This window comes from Eptesicus fuscus, chromosome 17 (genome assembly GCF_027574615.1).
Source record: "Eptesicus fuscus isolate TK198812 chromosome 17, DD_ASM_mEF_20220401, whole genome shotgun sequence".
Taxonomy (NCBI): domain Eukaryota; kingdom Metazoa; phylum Chordata; class Mammalia; order Chiroptera; family Vespertilionidae; genus Eptesicus; species Eptesicus fuscus.
The window spans coordinates 17,128,681-17,150,262 of NC_072489.1; the positions used below are offsets into that span (position 1 = coordinate 17,128,681).

Consider the following 21,582-nt stretch of genomic DNA (forward strand, 5'->3'; position numbering starts at 1 on the left):
AGTAACACAGCATGACTCAAAAAATCATCTTCTCTTTCTTCTAAAATGATTTCAAAAGTAACAGGAAAAACTCTAGAAAATATAAAGAACCCTTACAAATCAATACTAAGACAATAGTAATTTTTTTTGAATGGGCAAAAAATTTGGACACTTTACCAACAAAAATATTTGAATGGTTAATAAAACCTTAAAAGATGCTTATTAGTCATCCATGAAATGAAAATTAGAACCACAAGGAAAACAATCCACTAGAATGCCTATAAGCAAGAAGATCGGCTATACCAAGTGTTGGGGAAGATATGGGGAAACCAGGACACACATACATTGCTGTTGGGAATGCAATGTGATACAGCCACTTTGGAAAACAGTTTTATAATTTACTAAAGAGTTAAGTATATACTTACCATATGACCCAGCCATTCCATTCCTAAGTATCTACCCAAGAGAAATGAAAACATATGTCCATACAAAGATTATAAGCAAATGTTGATAGCAACATTATAGAAAACAATTTAAATGCTTTTCTTTTGGTAAGTGAATAAACAAAATGTGATATTTCCATGTACTCGATTACTATTCAGCGATATAAATAAAGAACTACAATATATGCTACAATATAAACCTCAAAAGCATTAATATGTAAAAGAAGCTAGATGCAAAAGACTACATTTTGTATGAATCCATTTATATGACATTTTTAGGAAAGGTTTAACTATAGAGACAGAAAGTATATTAGTGGTTGCCTGGGATGTAAGGTGGGAGCAGGGATTGACTGCAAAACAGAAACAAAGGAACTTTTAGGGGTGAAGCACATAGTCTAAAGCTGGATTCTCATGATGCTTACACAGTGATAGGTGACTTTTTTGGTATGTAACATATATCTCAATAAAGCTTTTTAAAAACAGTAACGGGACAAAAACCAAAGAAAAAAAATTGGGATAGGTATCTATTCCCCAAACTATCCGTAGACCTTAGGTTAAGAATTTATAAGATCATCCATACTTGGATTGATTATTATTAAACAGGAATTTCCAGTAATCCTTAATTACTAAAATTATTTGCCTTCAAACAATTTTTGTAAAGAAATCTTATATTTTTTTGTTAAATACAAAATAAACACAACTCTCTAGCACAATTCAATACAGAAATAACTGAGTAGCATTACATTTCTGTATAGAGAAATGAAGGCAGCTAGAAGAGGCTATTCTTCCTTGCTCTTACTACAGCTCACCTTTGGCACTTTCTCTGTAGCTAAGGTGAAGATATGTCCTGACTTACGCTATTAAAAATTGTCAGGACAACTCTGATTGTCCCCTTTTCACTCTCAAACGTGTCCTCAGTTGGATGATAAATTATATACTAACCCTTTATATAGAGAAATTATTCTCATTCTTTACTTCCATTAATAAGAAAGGGAACCCCTAAAGGCTAATCATGCAATCGCAAACATTTCACAGTGAGCCACTTTACATTTGAGGATCTGGGGCACAGAGAAATTAAAATGAGAACTCCAAACCACACACTTTAGATTAGCTGTCTGTAACACTACCAAAACCACCCTTTAAGGAAAAAGTTTCTGGTGGGTAAGTACTATTTCTGTAGGCTAAGTGCACTTTTCTCCTGGAGGTGGTAAATAATACTATCTCCCTTTCACAGATAAGAAAAGACTTTTGAGAAGTTAATTACCTTGCCTAAGGTTACAAGGTGGTTAAATGGTGGAAGTGGGATGTAAACCCAGCTCTGTTTGACTCCAAAGCTCTTCTCTTACCTCTAAGCACAATCCTTCCCTGAAAGGGAACATGATTGTGGGTACAGGTATGTGCATGTGTACCTATGTGCAATGTATCCAAAAAAGTTCTTGAGTTCAGGTGCATGAGACTAGGGATTCTATGAATTGGTTTAAGGTAGTCTGGTCACTAAGAAATTATATGTAAAATTTCCTATGTATACTAGTACATATAAATTTTCTAGAGAAAGAATCTAGAGCCCACACCAGATCCTCAAAAATATTTATGGCACATACAAAAAACAAGAACCTTTTAGATTGCTTTGGGAGGAAGGCTAGAGATTTAAGATAATCTATATATTTTATATCAGCTATCATTGTCATAATAGAAGATCTGCCAAACAACATTATTAATAAGCAATTACTAAGGGGCAGTAAATATTAGGTATATATACTGGTGTATAAGTATCATAATTATGTAATGTGGTATTTTAGATTTTGTACTTTTAAAACATTAGGGTCAAGCCCTCATTTGATAATAGAATATGACCCAGCAGCCCTAGCCAGTTTGGCTCAGTGAATAGAGCATTGGCCCGAGGACTGAAGGGTCTCGGGTTCGATTCCAGTCAAGGGCACGTAACTAAGTTGCAGGCTCAATCCCCTGGTCGGAGCATGTGCGGGAGGCAACCAATGGATGTGTCTCTCTTATATCAATGTTTCTCTCTGTCTCTTCCCCTCTCTTACACTCTCTCTAAAATAAATAAATAAATAAATAAATAAATAAATAAATAAAAAAATAATAAATGGGAAAATATCCTTGGGTGAGGATTAAGGAAAAAAAAAAAAAAAGACCCAGCAGTTACAACAAAGAGCAATGAATGATGATAGAACTGTTAACTACTGATGGCTAAACTCTATTAAAGTCACTGTGTATTAATAGCAGAGTTTTTTCATATGCTATATTGACCCTAAGGTAAAATTAATTAAGAAGTACAAAATAAGAATGGTGAATAATTTGGTGGTAGTAAGAACACTGAGTTGCATTAAATCAAATAGTTTTGTGCTTCTACTTTTTAAAAAATATATTTTATTGATTTTTTTACAGAGAGGACGAGAGAGGGATAGAGAGCTAGAAACATCGATGATAGAGAGACATCGATCAGCTGCCTCTTGCACACTCCCCACTGGGGATGTGCCCGCAACCAAGGTACATGCCCTTGACCGGAATCGAACCTGGGACCCTTGAGTCCGCAGGCCGACGCTCTATCCACTGAGCCAAACCGGTTTCGGCTGTGCTTCTACTTCTTGATAACTAACATGAGTTATTTTCTTATTGGCAGGAAATTTAGAAGTCACTCTTTTTAAAATTATGTATCCCTTTAGCTTTTGAAAATATTACCTTCAACCCCTCATGCAACATAGGGACAATCTACTAGTATTTATGTTCTGGGATAACATGCAGCCAGATGCCCCAGTATAACTGTACCATTGTTGTATTACTGAAATACTTCCATATAGATTGGTATATAGGATAATAATAGTAACTCCATTAAGTGGTAAAATTAATAATATAAATTTCAATATAAATTCATTAGCTTAAGTTAATTGCCTCTGAATATAATAACAACCACTGGCAGATGACTGTCCCGTTGTAGTGTAACTTAGTTGATATTGAATATACATAACTTATGGAATACATATTAATATATACTGAAATATATAACAATGTCAGACAATATAAAACCTAGACAATTTTGAATGAAATGCTGTTAGTTCAGCAAAAGCTGAGAAGATTCAATATTATGAACAATATTTTATACATTGATAGAAGTTCTCTCTTTATTGAAACTATCTAATGCTGTTACCTGTAGTGGAATGAAGGTAATAGGACCTGGGAGTGGTGCTGGCATAGATGTGGACAGCACCCATTTGGATGCTTAATGGGCCAAGACAGTGTTAGGGTTAAGAGTGATAGCTATTCACTGTTTTGGAGGGGCTCAAGAGAGAAACAAAGTAGGTGGCATGGGAAGGTGGCATTATGGTCCAGTGCCTTTTGGCCATGTGAGAAAAACTGGCATCTACATACTGAGTTTTGACTGGGGTCAACATACCTACCTGTCCTCAGCTGTAACAAAGCATTGAGTGCTGCTTTTTAATTTATATATGGATATTACTTTGTCAGTTCTCGATGTTTCTAAGAGATAGGATAAAGAAAGCCAGCTACTATTTTCCTGATTTTGATTCTGGCCTATTTTTCCTTTCAACTTTTTCATATTACAACTGAGTAATCACAAATGGATATTTCCTCCAAGTTTAGATAATTTAGCAAAAAATGAACACATATATTCAGATAACTAAACAGCTTTGGGAGGGGATTCTGAAAACACTGCAAATATCAATACTGATTAAATACAGGGGATCCTAGGAGTTTCACAGTTGATCTGGGGTTTCTTCAGTTTCAGGTATCCTTACAAATTTGCAGAATACTCTTTCAATGGGTGCTCTACCAAAGAATCAATGCTTATAAGGTTGAAATTAGAGTTCTATCAAACTAAACTTTACACAGAGGAAATATATTTAACAGTCAACCCTAAGCAAATAATCTAAACTGTCAATGTACAATATTGGGTAAGAGAAATGACAAAGAGAGTAGTAAACATATCTCCTCTAAACAACCAAAACTTAGATCCTGTTGCCAGTTTGCAGCATCATAGACCTTTACAAAGGACCACATACAGTCCTCAAGCATCTGTTCATTCTTTTCCACATCAAAGAAGGGTATTACAGCTTTGAGCCTAAGGGAAGAAAAAGACAAGGGAGGGGGGAGGTCTCAGACTTTCAGTTGCTTCCCTGTAGGCTCTGATACCGCAAAGGGGCTGGAGTTTTTTAGTATTATCCATATCTGAAAGACCCCATGGTCAAGAAATACCAAAGATGGTGCTTCTGTGAGCTTCACATTAACTATGTCCCCAGTTTAAAAGAAAAGCAGAAAAAACAAAAAACACCTAGACAGTAATATTCCATATCCATGAAAACTTAATGGGCCTATTAGTTTTTCATACTGATTTCTCCTCTAAATTCATTAGATCCTCTTTCAAATTTAATTTCTCTTCTTTAGGACCCTCTTTATTTCTCTGACTCCAAGCAAATTTTAAGTAAAAGAGTATATAGTTGACTTAAGAGGGACAAATACATTAGACATGAAAAATGGATTTGCCAAAACTCACCATCAGAGGGCACAACAGTACTGCAATAAACAACACCCAAATTCTGCCAAGAAAGCCTTTGGTGCACCTAGAAAATACAAAGACACACCTAAAGTCAGGACAGATAACAAATGTTTTATGCATCTGTGTGCATATATAATAACAGCATTTTGAATACTTAAGTAGTATGTATTCTTTGTAGAAAAGTTAAAAAATACAGATAAAAGAAAATAAAAATCTCTCAAACTCCCATCATCCTAAGATAATAGTAATGAACATTTTGGTTTGTTTTCAAGATTTTATACAAACACATTTATATACACCTATAGCACAAATTGTTTTTCATCTACTTTTAAAAACACTTAATATTGGCTTTAAGTGCTATCAAGTATAAACTATACTTCCCTGCTTCTTCCTCTTGCTGATTTTTAGACCTGCATTTCTATCATATCTTTTACTAGGAATCATCACTTATTAAGTAGTTATATTATGAATTTACTGTTGTTGGGTAAACATTTGATCTTTCTATTCACTCCCCTTAAAAAAATAGACTTGGTCAGGCAACTTCATTCCTGAATCCTTCATCATCACCATCTTTTGACTGCTAGAAGGAAAACAGTCACACCCATGTCTGCCTTTACTACTTCCTCAAAGAGTAGTGTCATTGTGCATTAAATCTGAAATTTAGGTTGTCACATTAAACTAAGCTTCAAAAAGAGTAATGAATTTGTTTCTGACTTGCCATTTGCTTAATTTATTCCTTTGTACCTTTTATTTTCCCAGCTCCAAAAAGTATTAAAGAAGGAAGGGGGGCAGGAAGGCATTAACTGACTAAAAACCATGTATTAGCTGCAGAGCCAAATATTATATTCCACTCCATCAGCCCAAAGAAAACATTCAGGACTCTACAACAACACATGCCTTGACACAACTATAGCGTATAACAGACTTTACATCCTTCATGTGAATATCCTAACTCCTACCTCCTTCCAGCTTAAGAGAGCATACAGAAATGTGAGGTTGGCGTTTATTTTAAAACTAGAGGCCCGATGCACTAAATTTGTGCAAGGGGCTTGGCCCTTGCAGCCCCGGCTGCCTCAGCCCTCGCAGCCCCGGCTTCATCTGGAAAGTTATCCAGATGGTTGTCTGGATGGTCGTTCTGCTGTTCAGTCTAATTAGCATATTAGCTCTTTGTTATATAGGACTAGAGGCCTGGTGCACAAAACTCATGCATGGGTAGGGTCCCTAGGCCTGGCCGGCGGTCAGGGCCAATATCTGGGGTGACCAGTGGGGCGATTGGGGGGCTCCCACTGGCACCTGCCTTGGCCGGCCTGGCGCTGCCTGCTCACTGGCCCCGCCCCCCACATTGCCACCAGTTGCCTCCCTCTGCTTGGCTGGCCTGGGGCCTGCAGGCTGGGGGCAGCTCCTGTGTTGAGCGTCTGCCCCTGGTGGTCAGTGTGCGTCATAGTGACAGGTCGTTCCACCAGTCATTCTGCCATTTGGTCGATTTGCATATTAGGCTTTCATTATATAGGATGTAAATAATCATTTAAAATTACTTGAGACTACTTCACAGTTGATCATGATACAATAATGTGTTTTGACACTGACATTGAGAATCTTTAAGTTAATATATACAGTGACTTTACTGTGGACTGTGACTTTCAGACTTTTAAAAAAGTTTCAAAACATTTAGTTAAACTCAGTCTTGCTCAGATGTCCAGGGATGCTCTGGTTAAAGACGGGTGTGATGGCAACCTCTACAATCCCAACCACCTGTTTGAGACCCCTAAAGAGATTGAAAAAATCCTTGGGCTCTATGAATTAGTTTGAAAACTAATGATGGAAGACAAAGGAAGATGAGTCCTACTCCTTACTCTACAAATGAGAAAAGTGAGACTCACAGAAGGAAAATAACTTACTAAGAGTCATATATAAGAATCAGGATTAGAATTCAGGTCTCAATACTGCTAATCATCTATATACTAGTACACATTCAGGGCCCTGGTCAGGTCCTCTCTGTGTCTCAGTTTGCTCAACTATAGCATTAGGGGCTAGGATATTTACGTATTTCCTAGCAATATGAATTTATTTAAAACTAGTGGCCCGGTGCACAAATTTGTGCACATTGAAAGGAAATTAATTAGATTAAATATTTTAATATTGATATTCGCTCTTTCTCTATAATAGAAGTGTCAACCAAATTCACGATCAACAATGACAGATGCAAACACACACGTGCGATTGGTGCCAGTGAGAGCTTTATAGGTATTGTGCATGCGCGAGTCAACTTAGCCTTTAAAGATATAGAGCAAACTTGCTTAATTAGACCTGCTTTCTAATTTAGCTAAACTTTTTCCAGCCCAGTGAAGCACCCCAACGTCTCTTTCAGGTAATTGTCAGCAACACAGCAGTAAATATCAACATGAAGCAGATTATTATTGTAGATCATGCAGGGAGAACAAAGGGTAAAATATTTAACTGCAGCAGAGTTTGACTATATTCCGCACAGTGAGAAAACCTGAAGTCATTTTTAAGGTCCACCATTTCTTACTTCTTTTCAGTCGGGTCAAGTTTCTAAGCTTTCTAAATCTCTGTTTTCTGGCTAATGAAAAGAAAATAAGATTCCACCAAGTCTCCTATTTACCTACTCCAGGACTTCCATGAGGATCAAATGAGATGAGGAACAGGAAAAAGCTTCACAGACATTTGGTTAAAGTGTGAATGTTTCCACCTGGGTATAAAGCAAGTTGTGTTCCTGTGCTGAAGAAACTGCAAGGAGGCTAGTTGCTAGGGAGAGGAAGCCAGGTGTTGCTATGTGACATCATTACCCGGTGCCCACAGTGACCATTTCTGGACTGGCCATAGGATCTTAGCAGCATCGGCTGCGATTTGGTGGGTGGTAGTTCCAGGGTGGTGGCGGGGCCTATGTCCCACTTGGGAGAAGCCGAGTGTTGCTTTGTCGGCCAGGTCCGTGCTGCCATTTCTCTGTAAATGGCTAGTGTGCGTCACGGCAGCTCCTGTGTTGAGCGTCTGCCTCCTGGTGGTCAGTGCGCATCATAGCAACTGGTCAGACAGTGGGAAGGAGATGTAGCATATTAGCCTTTTATATATACTGTATATGTTTATTTCTTTTGAATAAATAAGACAAGTACATGATATAGAATTCAAAAGTACAAAAACTAAGTAAAAAAATTACATCTTTTAGTCTGGCTGGCATGGTTCCATGATTGAGCATCAACCTATGAACCAGGTCACAGTTTGATTATAGGTCAGGGCACATGCCTGGGTTGTGGGCTCAATCCCCAGTAGGGGGTATGCAGGAGGCAGCAAATCAATGATTCTCTCTCATCATTGATGTTTCTATCTCTTTCTCCCTCTCTCTTCCTCTCGGAAATCAATTAAAAAATATATATATATATGTACATATATATATATATGTGTGTGTGTGTGTGTGTGTGTGTGTGTACATGTACATACATATATATATATTTAAAAATTACAGCTTTTGCACTTAATATTGGCCTTCCTCCTATCCCTCTGGCCCAGCTACTTATTCTCCTCTATGAAGGTTAAATCTGGGTATCATACTAAAGAAAGCGTTATACATATGTAACTTTGTGCACCTCTGAATGTATTTGTGCAAGTTTTAAAAAATGCAACTGGTAGCATGCTGCAGTCCCACTACTCATATGTTTGGTTCTTAACTCACTGGTTTTTAGTGACTGAATGGAATTACATGGCACATCTTTACAAATGCCTACTGACAATCTTTTATTATTAAAATACATGATACTAGAGTGAATATCCTTGCAAATGGGCACAGATTCTTGAGAATAAAATACTTCAAGAGAAAGTTCTAGGTTAAAGTTATGTGCATTTTAAATTTTGAAAGGTATTGCCAAATTGTTTTTCATGGAGGTTATATGCATTTTCATATCTACAAATTACACTCTTGTTCATTAAATGAGTATCTGGTTCCCAACACCCTTTTAAACAATGTATTACCAAACCTTTTTATTTTGCAATGTCACAGGTGAACAGTATTTCACCAGAGTCATAATTTGCATTGTTTTATATTGCAACTGAGGATTTATATATATTTTTATCTCTCTAAGTGTTCCTTGTATTTGCTTTCTTATGAACTGAGTATTTACATCCTTTGTCTTTTTTTTTTTCCAATTTTATTCTTGGTCTTTGAATATTATTTTGTAAAAGTTTTTTAAGATTAAGAAAATTTGACCTTTGTAAAAAAAAAGTTACAAAATTTTCCCATTTTTTATTTTGCTTTGTTAATGGTGTTTTTGTATGCATACGATTTTCATGTTTTAGAGTCAAATTTATCAATTTGTTCTCTGACTAAGGGGCCTATGTCATATATCTTAGAGGCCTTTCCTACTTTGAGAATATTGTAAAATTCTCGCATGGTTTCTTCCAATTTTTCAAGTTTAAATATTTGATTCACTAGGAATTAATTTTAGTCAAAATTAAAAAGTAGAAACCCAATCAATTTCCCTCTCATGATAACACAGCTATCCCATTTATTGAATAATTCATTCTCCCTCTTACTGTATTTGTAATGCTACCTTTATAACTTTCTAAATAAGTATATGAATTTGGATCTTTTTCTGAACTTCTATTCTAATAAACTGTCTTCTCCTGTTCTAGTAACCACATTCTTTTAACATTCTAGCTTTATAACATATTTTAATATTTGGTAGGCTGGGCTAGTTTCCCCTTACCACTTTCCCTTAAGAATTTTTCTGGCTATTCTTCCTTACTTTTTTCCTCTATATGAACTTTAGAGTCAGTTTATCTAGTTACACACACATGCACATACACACACAGTCCTGTTAGGTTTGGAAGCAATATCGCACAGTGGTTAGAAGCACAGAATCTGTAATCATCATGCCTGAGTTCCTATTCTGATTTAGTAACTTACTCTAACTGCAACCTTGAGCAAGCTTTTATGCTTCAATTTCTTATTGAAAAATGGACAAAGAGTAATACTAGCTTCTACCACATAAAGTCACTGGGAGGACTAAATGTGTAAGGCATTTAGAACAATGCCTGGCATAGAGTTAAGGGTTCAATAAATGTTAGCTGGTTTTTTGTTTTGTTTTGAAGTAGAGATCCCATTGACTCCATGTTAATTTTCCCCCACATCAACATAAGGGAAACTGACCATAGAATGTTATCTATGGTTTTGAGTCTTCTTACCCAAGAACCTTCTTACCTAAGCAGCCTAATAAGGCCAATAGAAACAAAAATGAATTTGCTCTTGCCTTTCGCTCTGAAATATGGCAGCAACAACAACAAACAAAAGAAAAAACACACAAGAGAAATGTAAGTGCTCAAGGCTAAAGAGACATTGCTGTTCTAAGTTATTCTACAACTATCCTAGATTGAATATATTTCATTGTTTAAATTGTATACTCGAAAATCTTAGGAAAACGGAAAGCTTTTAATAAATACTTGACTGATGCTAAAAATTTTCAAATATGTCAAGAAGTTAAAAACATTCAGGCAATGGCATGTATTGTTCACATATTTAAATCTTATAGGCAGAGAACAAGATTAAAGTTAAGAAAGTAAATATTCAGAATGAGCAGAAATCATAAGGAAAAAAAAAAAAGAAAATCTCTAGGCTTGATACTGCTAACACAGGCCCTTGAAAAGGAAATACAAGTTTATACTTTTGGTATGAGATAGTCCACATCTTGGAGAAGTAACTTAAGAACTTCTAGGAAAAACAGTGTTTTGCAGTTAAATGAAAGTACAACTTCTGTCCTAGTATTACAATCATTTCCCTTACATCTTAACTCTAGGAGAAGAAAAAATACTAGTGTTAACAAGTTAGAATTATACTATAAAACACTGTAATTTTATTTTCCCACGTCGTAAGATTCACGCTAATAACAAAAATCAAATTTTAGTATTATTATAAAAAGACATTTTATACCCTCAGAACAAATTATTAAATTTAAGTCAAAACTTACTTTAAAATTCTTTACTTCTATCATAAATTGTACAACTTCCCCTACACTCACCTTTCATTGTTCAGAAGAGCAAACTCAGCAATATATTCCTGCCAGCAACTTCGGAAGACTGTCAAGTCTAAATAATTTGCCAATACCCCCAAAATATTCATAGACAGTTAGACATTAGACCAGAGTAGGGAAAAATAGAAAAAAGACAGAAAGAATAAGGTAGTTCCTTATTAACCCAGCTCCCTTATTTAAGAAAATCTTGAGACCTAATTTCATAGCAAATGAATATTTATTAACTGTGTCACACTATATCAAATAATACATACTAACTATATCAAACAGCTTTAAATGAAATAACTATATGTATATGTTTGTCCACGGCTAAATCCTTGTTAAAGACAGCTTCACTATACCACAAGTGTAGATATTTTAAATTACATCCCTCTCTCTGTGACATTTCCCTTAGTATAATATGAAATGCTTATGAGAATGGATCCTTTCAATATATGTTCCAAAAGTTTCTTTTTAAAGTCCAGACAATCCATATTTCAACAACTTTGCCAAACCTATCTCCAGAATCCAGTGTTTATAAGCATACTAGGATTAAGAGTGTAAAACTATTTCAGTTGGTATAAAACCGATTCTACAACATGGCACTGTTTTGTCCATATCCTTGACATAATACAATTGTTGAAGCATCACATCAGAAATAAATTTTCACTAGTTCAACTCTATCAATATACTAAAATAAGCACTGTGGCTTCAAACCCTTGAGATCTGATATCGGGAGAAAACACTATAGTTAAAAGACTTGGGCCCAGTTCCAATTTACAATCTTGAATTTCAACTCTAAGTCTCAGTTTCTCCATCTACTAAGTTAAAAACAACAGCAATGATAGCATAATTGACTATGTCACAAGGCTGATATCATATAAGGATAAGTGACAATATAAATATGACATTTGAATGACTAAACATTCTACCAAAATGTCCAATACCAGAAAACATAATTTCAAAACAAATCTTCAATTTACTTAAGGGACTGACTCTTATTGTAAAGAATCTGATAAGTATAATACATTTCAAAAGCCACAATAATTCCTAAACAAAGAAATATTATACAATATAAACTACTTATGATGTTAAAGGTAAAAACCTAAGGTCTTAAAAGAAACTTTTCCGATAGCACTACAAACATTTCAAGGATTAGACTAGATGCAGGACATATTTTATTCTCCTTTTAATAATTCACCAGGGAAACAAAGTTTCTGATACAGTTTAAGTGAGGGTGGTATTTATTACAGTTTAATATTAGAAGATTATTTTCAGCCCTGACCAGGTAGCTAAGTTGGTTACAGCATCATCCCAATACAGTATGTCAAGGTTGCAGGTGGATCCCTGGTCAAGGCACATACAAGAATTAACCAATGAATGTGTAAATAAGTGGAACAACAAATTATGTTTCTCTCTCTCCCTTCCTCTAAGATCAATTAATAAAATTTTTAAAAAGAAAATTATTTTCTTCTTGAATATATTATTTTTTAATAAATCTTTATTGTTCAGATTATTACAATTGTTTCTCCTTTTCCCCCCCATAGCTCCCCTCCACCCAGTTCCCACCCCACCCACTGCCCTTACCTCCCCCGCACTGTCCGCATCCATAGGTGTATGATTTTTGTCCAGTCTTTTCCCGTACCCCCCACACCCCTTTCCCCCTGAGAATTATCAATCCACTCCCATTCTATGCCCCTTATTCTATTATATTCACCAGGTTATTCTGTTCCTCAGATTTTTAATTCACTTGTTGATAGATATGTATTTGTTGTTCATAATTTGTATCTTTACTTTTTTCTTCTTCTTCCTCTTCTTAATTCAGCATTTCATATAATACTGGTTTGGTGGTGATGAACTCCTTTAGCTTTTTCTTATCTGTGAAGCTCTTTATCAGACCTTCAATTCTGAATGATAACTTTGCTGGGTAGAGTAATCTTGGTTGTAGGTTCTTGCTATTATTAACTTTGAATATTTCTTGCCACTCCCGTCTGGTCTGCATAGTTTCTGTTGAGAAATCAGCTGATAATCGTATGGGTGCTCCCTTGTAGGTAATTAACTGTTTTTCTCTTGCTGCTTTTAATAGTCTCTCTTGTCTTTTGCTCTTGGCATTTTAATTATGATGTGTCTTGGTGTGATCCTCTTTGGATTCCTTTTGTTTGGGGTTCTCTGTGCTTCCTGGACTTGTAAGTTTATTTCTTTCACCAGGTGGGGGAAGTTTTCAGTCATTATTTCTTCACATAGGTTTTCAGTATCTTGCTCTCTCTCTTCTTCTGGCACCCCCATAATTCGGATGTTGGTAAGCTTGAAGTTGTCCCAGAGGCTTCTTACAATATCTTCAAATTTTTGGATTCTTTTTTCTTTTTGCTTTTCCAGTTGAGTGTTTTTTGCTTCTTTGTATTTCAAATCTTTGACTTGATTCTTGGGATCCTCTAGTCTGCTGTTGGGTCTCTGTATAATATTTTTTATTTCAGTCAGTGTATGTTTAATTTCTAGTTGGTCCTTTTTCATATCCTCAAGGGTCTTGTTAAATTTATTGGCCTTTTCTAGGAAATTCTTGAAAAACCTTAAAACCGTGGTTTTGAACTCTATATCCAGTCATTTGTTTTCCTCCATTTCTTTTGTTTGTGATCTGTTTCTTTGTCTCCGCATTTTCGCTGCTTCCCTGAGTTGGTAGGGTGGCTTTGTGTGCTAGGTGTCCTATATGGCCCAATGGGTTGGCCTCCCAGTTACCTGAGGTGGACACTCTTAGTGCACCCCTTTGTGGACTGTGTGTACAGCCTTGTTGTAGTTAAGTCTTGATTGGTGTTGGTGTCACTGGGAGGAATTGACCTCCAGGCCAATTGGCTGTGAGGACCCGCTGTGTCTATTATGGAAGAACTGCTGTGCTGGAGACACACTTATTGGGCAGGACTTGTTTCAGTGGGGCTTTGGTGCTCACTGAGTCTGCCTCTTGAATGTGTCACTTATGGATGTGAGTAGTTGAAATCTGGTGTTGACTCACACTGACCACTATATACACTAGCTTCTGGATCTCCAAGGGGTGCAGGTCAGCTACTGTCTGAGGCCACCCAGTAGGAGCTACAGCAAGAACTACAGTTTTCTCCACTTTGCCTGGGGTTTGGAGGTTTTGGAGCTGTCTGACCAGAGCTGCAGTTTGTTAGGTTAAGCTGTGATAGGGCAGGCCATTTATATGCAAAAGCCACTGCGTGGAGCTTGGGTGGGTTTGTAGATTGTGCGGGGCGTGGCAAACAGCGATGGCTGCCAGTCAGCCGTCTCTGCATTTCCGCGTTTCCAAGTCCCCGCGTCCCGCACCCCAGCGCAGTAAACAATGATTGCTGGGCGCACTTCTGCAAGAAAGTCACCCTCACTTTCCAACCCGATGGCAGACAGTCCAGCTTCTCCCCGTAGGAGTTTGGGTCCCCAGAATCTCCCCAGAAACTGGAGTTCAGAGTAATTGGGAGCTTGTCTCCCTTCAGGTTGAAAAAAGCAGTGCACCCAGAAGCCTGCCGCCAGCCCGATTCGCGCACCTCCGTACCTCAGCTTTTCAGCGCTTGTGCACGTCTCAATGCTCTTTTCTCTTTCCTTCTAGTTGTAGAACTTCCACTCAGCCAGCTTTCCCGTGGTTCTGGGTGGTAGACGTTTTGTCTTTTAGTTGTAGTTTTGAAATTGTTGTGCGAGGCAGCAGTTTAGGTGTTTACCTATGCCGCCATCTTGGTTTCTCCTTGACTATATTATTTAAAATTATCACTACATTTTATTAGAACATGGGCAACATTTCCCCCACTAGAATATATTGTTACTTTATAATGAAAGTCATAATTCAATTTATATACCTTTGATATCTAAGAGAATTTCACATCTATAAAACAAAGCAATATAAAAGACTTTTTGTTGCATCTTTCAACATCAGTTTTCTAATTAGAAGATCAAGTCAAACTTCCAAATTATCAATAAAGTTATTTAAAAATTAATACTTGTTCACCAAACTCACAGTACTTTGAAGATCAAGTAAGATAATATATATATAAAACACACAAGGCAAGAATTTAACATAAAATTCTTCACCACTGCTGATCTAGCAATAGACTAAAATACTCATAGCGCTCAAACCTTAACTGTAAGTTATGTAGTATATCATTCAACATATGAATTAGTAAAATGTCATTTTTATCCTAATAAATACAAACATTTATCCATTTAACATTATCAAGAAATTCTCTTTAAATTCTCACTAAAGCAAATTCTCTTACATTAGGTTTTGAAATCAATAACTAGATTCTAAGATTGCAGATTAGTGTTATTTCTAATATATCACTACTTATAAAGTTAAGATAACTTAGTATAAATTAACTTGATTGATAAATAATGTTTCTATTTCAGATTTTGTTATTACCCCAAAATTACAACCTATGGTTTATATTGTGTAAGAACCAGAATCAAGATCTAAAGCTTCATTGTGTAGTCTAGATCCCTAGTTATTGGAGGCAATTCTACATCTACATGTGGAATATGTTTATACTCTGATGGTTGCTACATTTTCCTTAATGGGCATACACAATTCTATTACTTGTATTCTGGATTGAGATTTACAGTTAAGTAGGACAATTATGTTAGAAATGCAGACAGCATGTTCATTTTGTTTTTAATTTGTAAAATAACTTACAATAAATGAAAAGGAGCTCTGGAGCAAAACCAACTACTTTGCTGTTATTTTCTCTTTTTATGGTTTGTTCTTCTCATGGTATAAGTCCATTACACTTACACAACACATGGGAGATTGGAGAGTGATTTTTATAACAGCTGTCATGTCCCTCTCATTTCAGGGAAATGAAAAAGGCCTGTAGTTATTTATATTTATGAGTGGTAACTACATTCTTTTTCATTATTAGCTAAAGCTGGAACAAAACTGAAAATCACACAAGAACTACTTTTGCTTTGAAATTGTTCACTTTATTAATATAAGGAAGATGTGAGATGACGTCTCTCCACCACTTCTTTATCCCCTTTTATTTTATACTTAGCTAAGAAAAAAGTAAGCAAGTCTGTAACTAAAAGGCAAAATAAAGAAGCAACATGGGAATGTATATTAAACCTTCTATGTAATTTTTTTTCCTTTTATCATAGTTTTTCTGTTGCATTTTAAAGTTTACAGAAAAATAAATCTATTGTATTTTACTTTTTAAAAAGACAAGGATAGAACAGGGCATTTTGGGGTCAGTAGATATTATATTTATATGTATATGTATGTAGCAAGAATTATGTTTTTTTCCTCTCTCAATTTTTATTTGAAAAAATTTTAAACCTAGAGAAAAACCGCAGAAAGAGTACAATGTATAGTCTTATATTCCTCACCTAGATTCATCAGTCATTGATATATATTTTTTAAATATATTTTTATTGATTTCAGAGAGGAAGGGAGAGGGACAGAGAGATAGAAACATCAATGATGAGAGAGAATCACTGATTGGCTGCCTCCCACTGGGGATCAAACCCACAACCTGGGCACGTGCCCTTGACTAGAATCAAACCTGGGACCCTTCAGTCCGCAGGCCAATGCTCCATCCACTGAGCCAAGCCAGCTAGGGCAGTCATTGATATTTTGCCACATATGCTTTATTTTTCTGTCTATACATACTCGTGTGTGTGTGTGTGTGTGTGTGTGTGTGTGTGTGTGTGTGTATTATTCTTTATTTCCTGATCTATTTGACAGTGTCATCATAATCCTTTTCCTCTAATGCTTTAGCCATGTTTTTCTTAAAACATTAACATTCTCCTGCTCTTGTACAAAATACAGAATCTGATTTTCCTTTTTACTGAATCCTGTCTATTACGTGTGCTTTATAAGCATCCAAGAACAAAGGAAGCAGTGAGGAGAATTATTAATAGCAGCCACCCACTTCCTAAGTTATTCACCATTATGCATCTTCCAGAAAGCAAGTGTGAAAACGAAAGATAGAGGTTAATTTTCAAACTGACATAAATATAAAGTAACTGATAGACAAGGCCTCGGTACTATTAAAAGTAGACCCGATTTCTTGAGATATCACATACAGTTGAACTATTTTATAGACTTTTCAGAGTTGGAAGGGCCTTACAATGTATGTTGTATATAACCTGTTTATTTTACACATGAGAAGAACCAAGAGTCAAGGCCACACAATGAGAGATGAGACTAGAACCCAGTTTTTCAAACTCTCAATACAATATTCTTTCTGTTATGTCATGTTGTCTCCTCACAAGCTTAGTTGCTTGTACTGGGCTCTTGATGAATGAGAAAGGTAAAATGTCTGAGACTACTACACCTAACTAACTAATGAACCCATTTGAGTCTCATCTGGATGAACTATAACTAAAGTCTCAAACTTTAATGTGCATGTGAATTTCCTAGTGATCTTGTTAAAATGCAAATTGTGACTCACTAAGTATGAGGTCAAACCTGAGAATCTGCATTTCCAACATGTTCATCTGATGCTGATGCTGCAGACCCATGAACCACATTTTAAGGAGCAGTTATCTAAACAAGCACAGAAATCTTATAGCCCCCAAGCACCAGCAAAGTAGAAAAAAACTGTAAAATATTTTAGTTACATAAAATATAGAGAATAATATAACTAATACCTGTTTACTCATCATCAAAGCCAAAATAAAATATTTTTAAGGCTTTTATTTTCCTAACTTTTATGCCACTTCAGAAAAGGGAGTTTTTAGCCCAATACATTAATTTGTAGATACAATTTTCCTAATATTATTATGTCAACAAATACTGAGATTCCACCGACTTTAATGGTACCATGGAAGGAAATATAAATTCAGGAGATAAAAAGAATCATAGCCAAAATAAACTGTCAATTAAAAAAAAAAAGCACCAATGATGTTCCATTTTTATTCTCAATAAAAACGTCTTTCAAACCAGCTACGTTTATTCGTTTAGTATACACTTATTGAGAGTTCACATTCCCATGTAGTTTATATTCTGATTTCATTCCCTTATATGCTGCTTTGAATTGTGCAAATGATTGTTGAAAGGTACAAAGCTAGGTTTTATGAGACAGTGAATCCTTTAAAGTAAAGGTTTTGCATTTGGGTTTTTGTTATTTACAAAGAATAATTAGCAGTATATTTAACTAGAGGCCTGGTGCATGAAAATTCATGCACTGGAAGGGGGGTCCCTCAGCCCAGCCTGCCCCCTCTCACAGTACGGGAGCCCTCAGGGACAGGAGGCGACCCGGCAATCAGGGGAAGGTGACGCCCCATCACGCTTCTGCTGTTGCCACTGCCGGCAGCGCAAGCCTTGGCCGGCCCTGGTTACCTGAGCCTCAGGCAGTCCTGGGCAGCTGGGCAGCTGCCATCCAAGGTTTGCCTGCACCTCAGGCCTGCCCTGGGCGTCAGATGGGCAGCTGCCATCTGAGGCTTACCTGTGCCTCAGGCCGGCCCTGGGTGGCTGGGGGGCTGAGGGAACTGGGGACTCCAGAGGCAGGCATGTGGAGCGGCTGGACCCACCTAAGGGTGGGCCCAGCCTTGCTGCATGCCTGCTGCACCTGGAGGAGCTGAGGGAACTGGGCACTGCCATCTTGTGGCTGTGGGTGCCGCCATATTTGAGGGTGAGGCAGTCAATTAGCATATTCCCTCTTTATTGGCTGTGGGTGCTGCCATCTTTGCAATGGCGTGAAGGTCAATTAGCATATTCCCTCTTTATTAGATAGGATGGTCATCTTCATACAATGTGGAATACATTTACACCTACAGCAGCTAAAAATAAAAAAGATTTAATATATATAAGAAAATTTGCACTTTGAATATCTCCCAAAATGCTTATAGAAATCATAATTACTTCCTTATTTCTCAGAATAGTTTAGTAGTAAAATAATTCCCATGGAAGGGAAACTGGACACAAAGCAAGAAGACAACTCAAGTAAATATTTATTAAGCTTCTACTTTCTCCTAGTGCATGGTGGGGGGAGGGTGCCAATATATAAAGAAATGAAGGCAGTCCTCAGAGTAATAATTATTCTGAAGGGAGGCTATATCCAAACATAATTAGAATACAGTGTAATAAATGGAAAGAGGTACAGGGGAAATCTAGATGATTGTAAAGGAAATGGAGTTGGAGAATGTTAATGTATTTTAAAATGATAAAAGAAACTATTAGAGTTAAGAATTTCTATAAAATAGAGGAATGAATAGATAACATGATAATGTAGAATCAGGTATGAAAGGGCATTTACTGTAGAATTCTTTCAATTTTGATGTATTTTTGAAAAGTTTCATAACAAAATGTTTGATAAAATAATAGTTGTAATAAAACAGGTAGGGCCCTAACCAGTTTGGCTCAGTGGATAGAGCGTTGGACCTGTAGACCAAAGGGTCCCGGATTTGATTCTGGTCAGGGGCACATACCTTGGTTGCAGGCGCCTCCCTGATCGGGGCTCATGCAGGGAGGCAACCAATCAATGTGCTTCTCTCACATTGATATTTCTCTCTGTCTTCTCCTTTCTCTAAAAATCAATGGAGGAATATCCTCAAGTGAGGATTAAAAAACAAACAAACAATAAACAGGTAGGATGATATAAAGGGGCCATGTTTTCACTTTTCTTATGAATAGTAAGTTCTTAACAAATAGAAGGAAGAGAGAAACCAAGATGGCGGCATAGGTAAACACCTGAACTTGCCTCCTCGCACAACCACTTCAAAACTATAACTAAAAGACAAAACGGACATCATCCAGAACCACAGGAAGGCTGGCTGAGTGGAAATTCTACAACTAGAAGGAAAGAGAAAAGCACACTGAGACTCAGAGGAGCTGCGGAAGTAAAGTGCAGAGGTACGGAGGCGCGTGCACGGAGAGGGCTGGCAACTGAGTACGCGGCTGGCTTTTTCAATCCGCAGGGAGACATAAGCTCCCGACTGCTCTGAACTCCAGTTCCAGGTGAAACTCTGGGGACCCAGACTCATACGGGGAGAAGCTGGACTGTCTGGCAGCGGGCGGAACTCGAGAGCGGCTTTCTCTCAGAGGTGCTTGTAGCGATTACCAAGGGACACTGAGACCTGGGGGCCTCTTAGGGCAGGGCTGACGGGAAGCCATTGCTGTTTGCTCCGCCCTGAGACTCCGCCCCATCCAAGCTGTGCGCAGAGGCCTTTGCATATGAATGGCCTGGTCCTTTGAACTCTAAACTTACCTATCAAACTGCAGCTGGGTCAGAGAGACCCAGAACATCCAAAAGAAGGCCCAAGGCCCCACAGCAGCTTGCATTGCTTCACAGCTGGGCCTCATCTGGGCACCTCCAAAACCCAAACAAAGAAGAGGAATCTGCAGATCTCTCCGCAGCTCCTGCCGGGTGGCCTCAGGCAGAGGCTAAATTAGCTCCTCCTTGGAGATCCAAGAGCCAGTGTACCCAGGGTTCAGAGTAGGACCATCCAGATTACAACTCCTCAGATCCATAAGGAACACACTCAGGGGGCAGACTCAGTGAGCACTAAAGCCCCACTGAAGCAAGTCTTGCCTCATAAGGGTGTCTCCAGCACAGAAGTTCTCCCATCGTAGACACAGCTGATCCTCACAGCCAATTGGCCTGGAGGTCAAATCCTCCCAGTGATACCAACAACAATCAAGGCTTAACTACAACAAGACTATGCACACATCCCACAAAGGGGTGCACTAAGAGTGTCCACCTCAGGTAACTGGGGAGGCTGAGCCACTGGGCCCTATAGGACACCTAGCACACAAAGCCACTCTATCAACTCAGGGAAGCAGCGAAAATGCGGAGACAAAGAAACAGGTCACAAATGACAGAAATGGAGGAAAGCAAATTACTGGATATAGAGTTCAAAACCACGGTTATAAGGTTTTTCAAGAAGTTTCTAGAAACTGCTGATAAATTTAGTGAGACCCTCGAGGATATGAAAAAGGACCAACTAGAAATTAAACATACACTGACTGAAATAAAAAATAATATACAGAGATCCAACAGCAGACTAGAGGAATGCAAGAATCAAGTCAAAGATTTGAAATACAAAGAAGCAAAAAACACCCAACTGGAAAAGCAAAAAGCAAAAAGAATCCAAAAATGTGAAGATAGTGTAAGAAGCCTCTGGGACAACTTCAAGCTTACTAACATCTGAATTATGGGGGTGCCAGAAGAAGAGAGAGCGCAAGATACTGAAAACCTATTTGAAGAAATAATGACTGAAAACTTCCCCCACCTGGTGAAAGAAATAAACTTACAAGTCCAGGAAGCACAGAGAACCCCAAACAAAAGGAATCCAAAGAGGATCACACCAAGACACATCATAATTAAAATGCCAAGAGCAAAAGACAATGAGAGACTATTAAAAGCAGCAAGAGAAAAACAGTTAGTTACCTACAAGGGAACACCCATACGACTGTCAGCGGATTTCTCAACAGAAACTATGCAGGCCAGACGGGAGTGGCAAGAAATATTCAAAGTGATGAGTAGCAAGAACCTACAACCAAGATTACTCTACCCAGCAAAGCTATCATTCAGAATTGAAGGTCAGATAAAGAGCTTCACAGATAAGAAAAATCTAAAGGAGTTCATCACCGCCAAACCAGTATTATATGAAATGCTGAAAGGTATTCTGTAAGAAG

General features: G+C 37.4%; 1 protein-coding gene across 3 annotated transcripts in view; it reads right to left on the bottom strand.

Annotated features, from left to right (window-relative positions):
• Window positions 1–21,582, bottom strand: part of MCU (mitochondrial calcium uniporter) — a 190,186-nt gene that overhangs the window by 34,399 nt on the left and 134,205 nt on the right. For 2 of the 3 annotated variants that reach the window (XM_054728754.1, XM_008145398.3), the window contains exon 2: window positions 4,954–5,020. In XM_054728754.1, the coding sequence (XP_054584729.1) occupies window positions 4,954–5,020 (67 nt within the window). Of the gene's footprint in view, window positions 1–404; window positions 431–4,953; window positions 5,021–21,582 lie in introns of those variants that run through there. The other variant, XM_054728755.1, reaches the window with a different exon arrangement.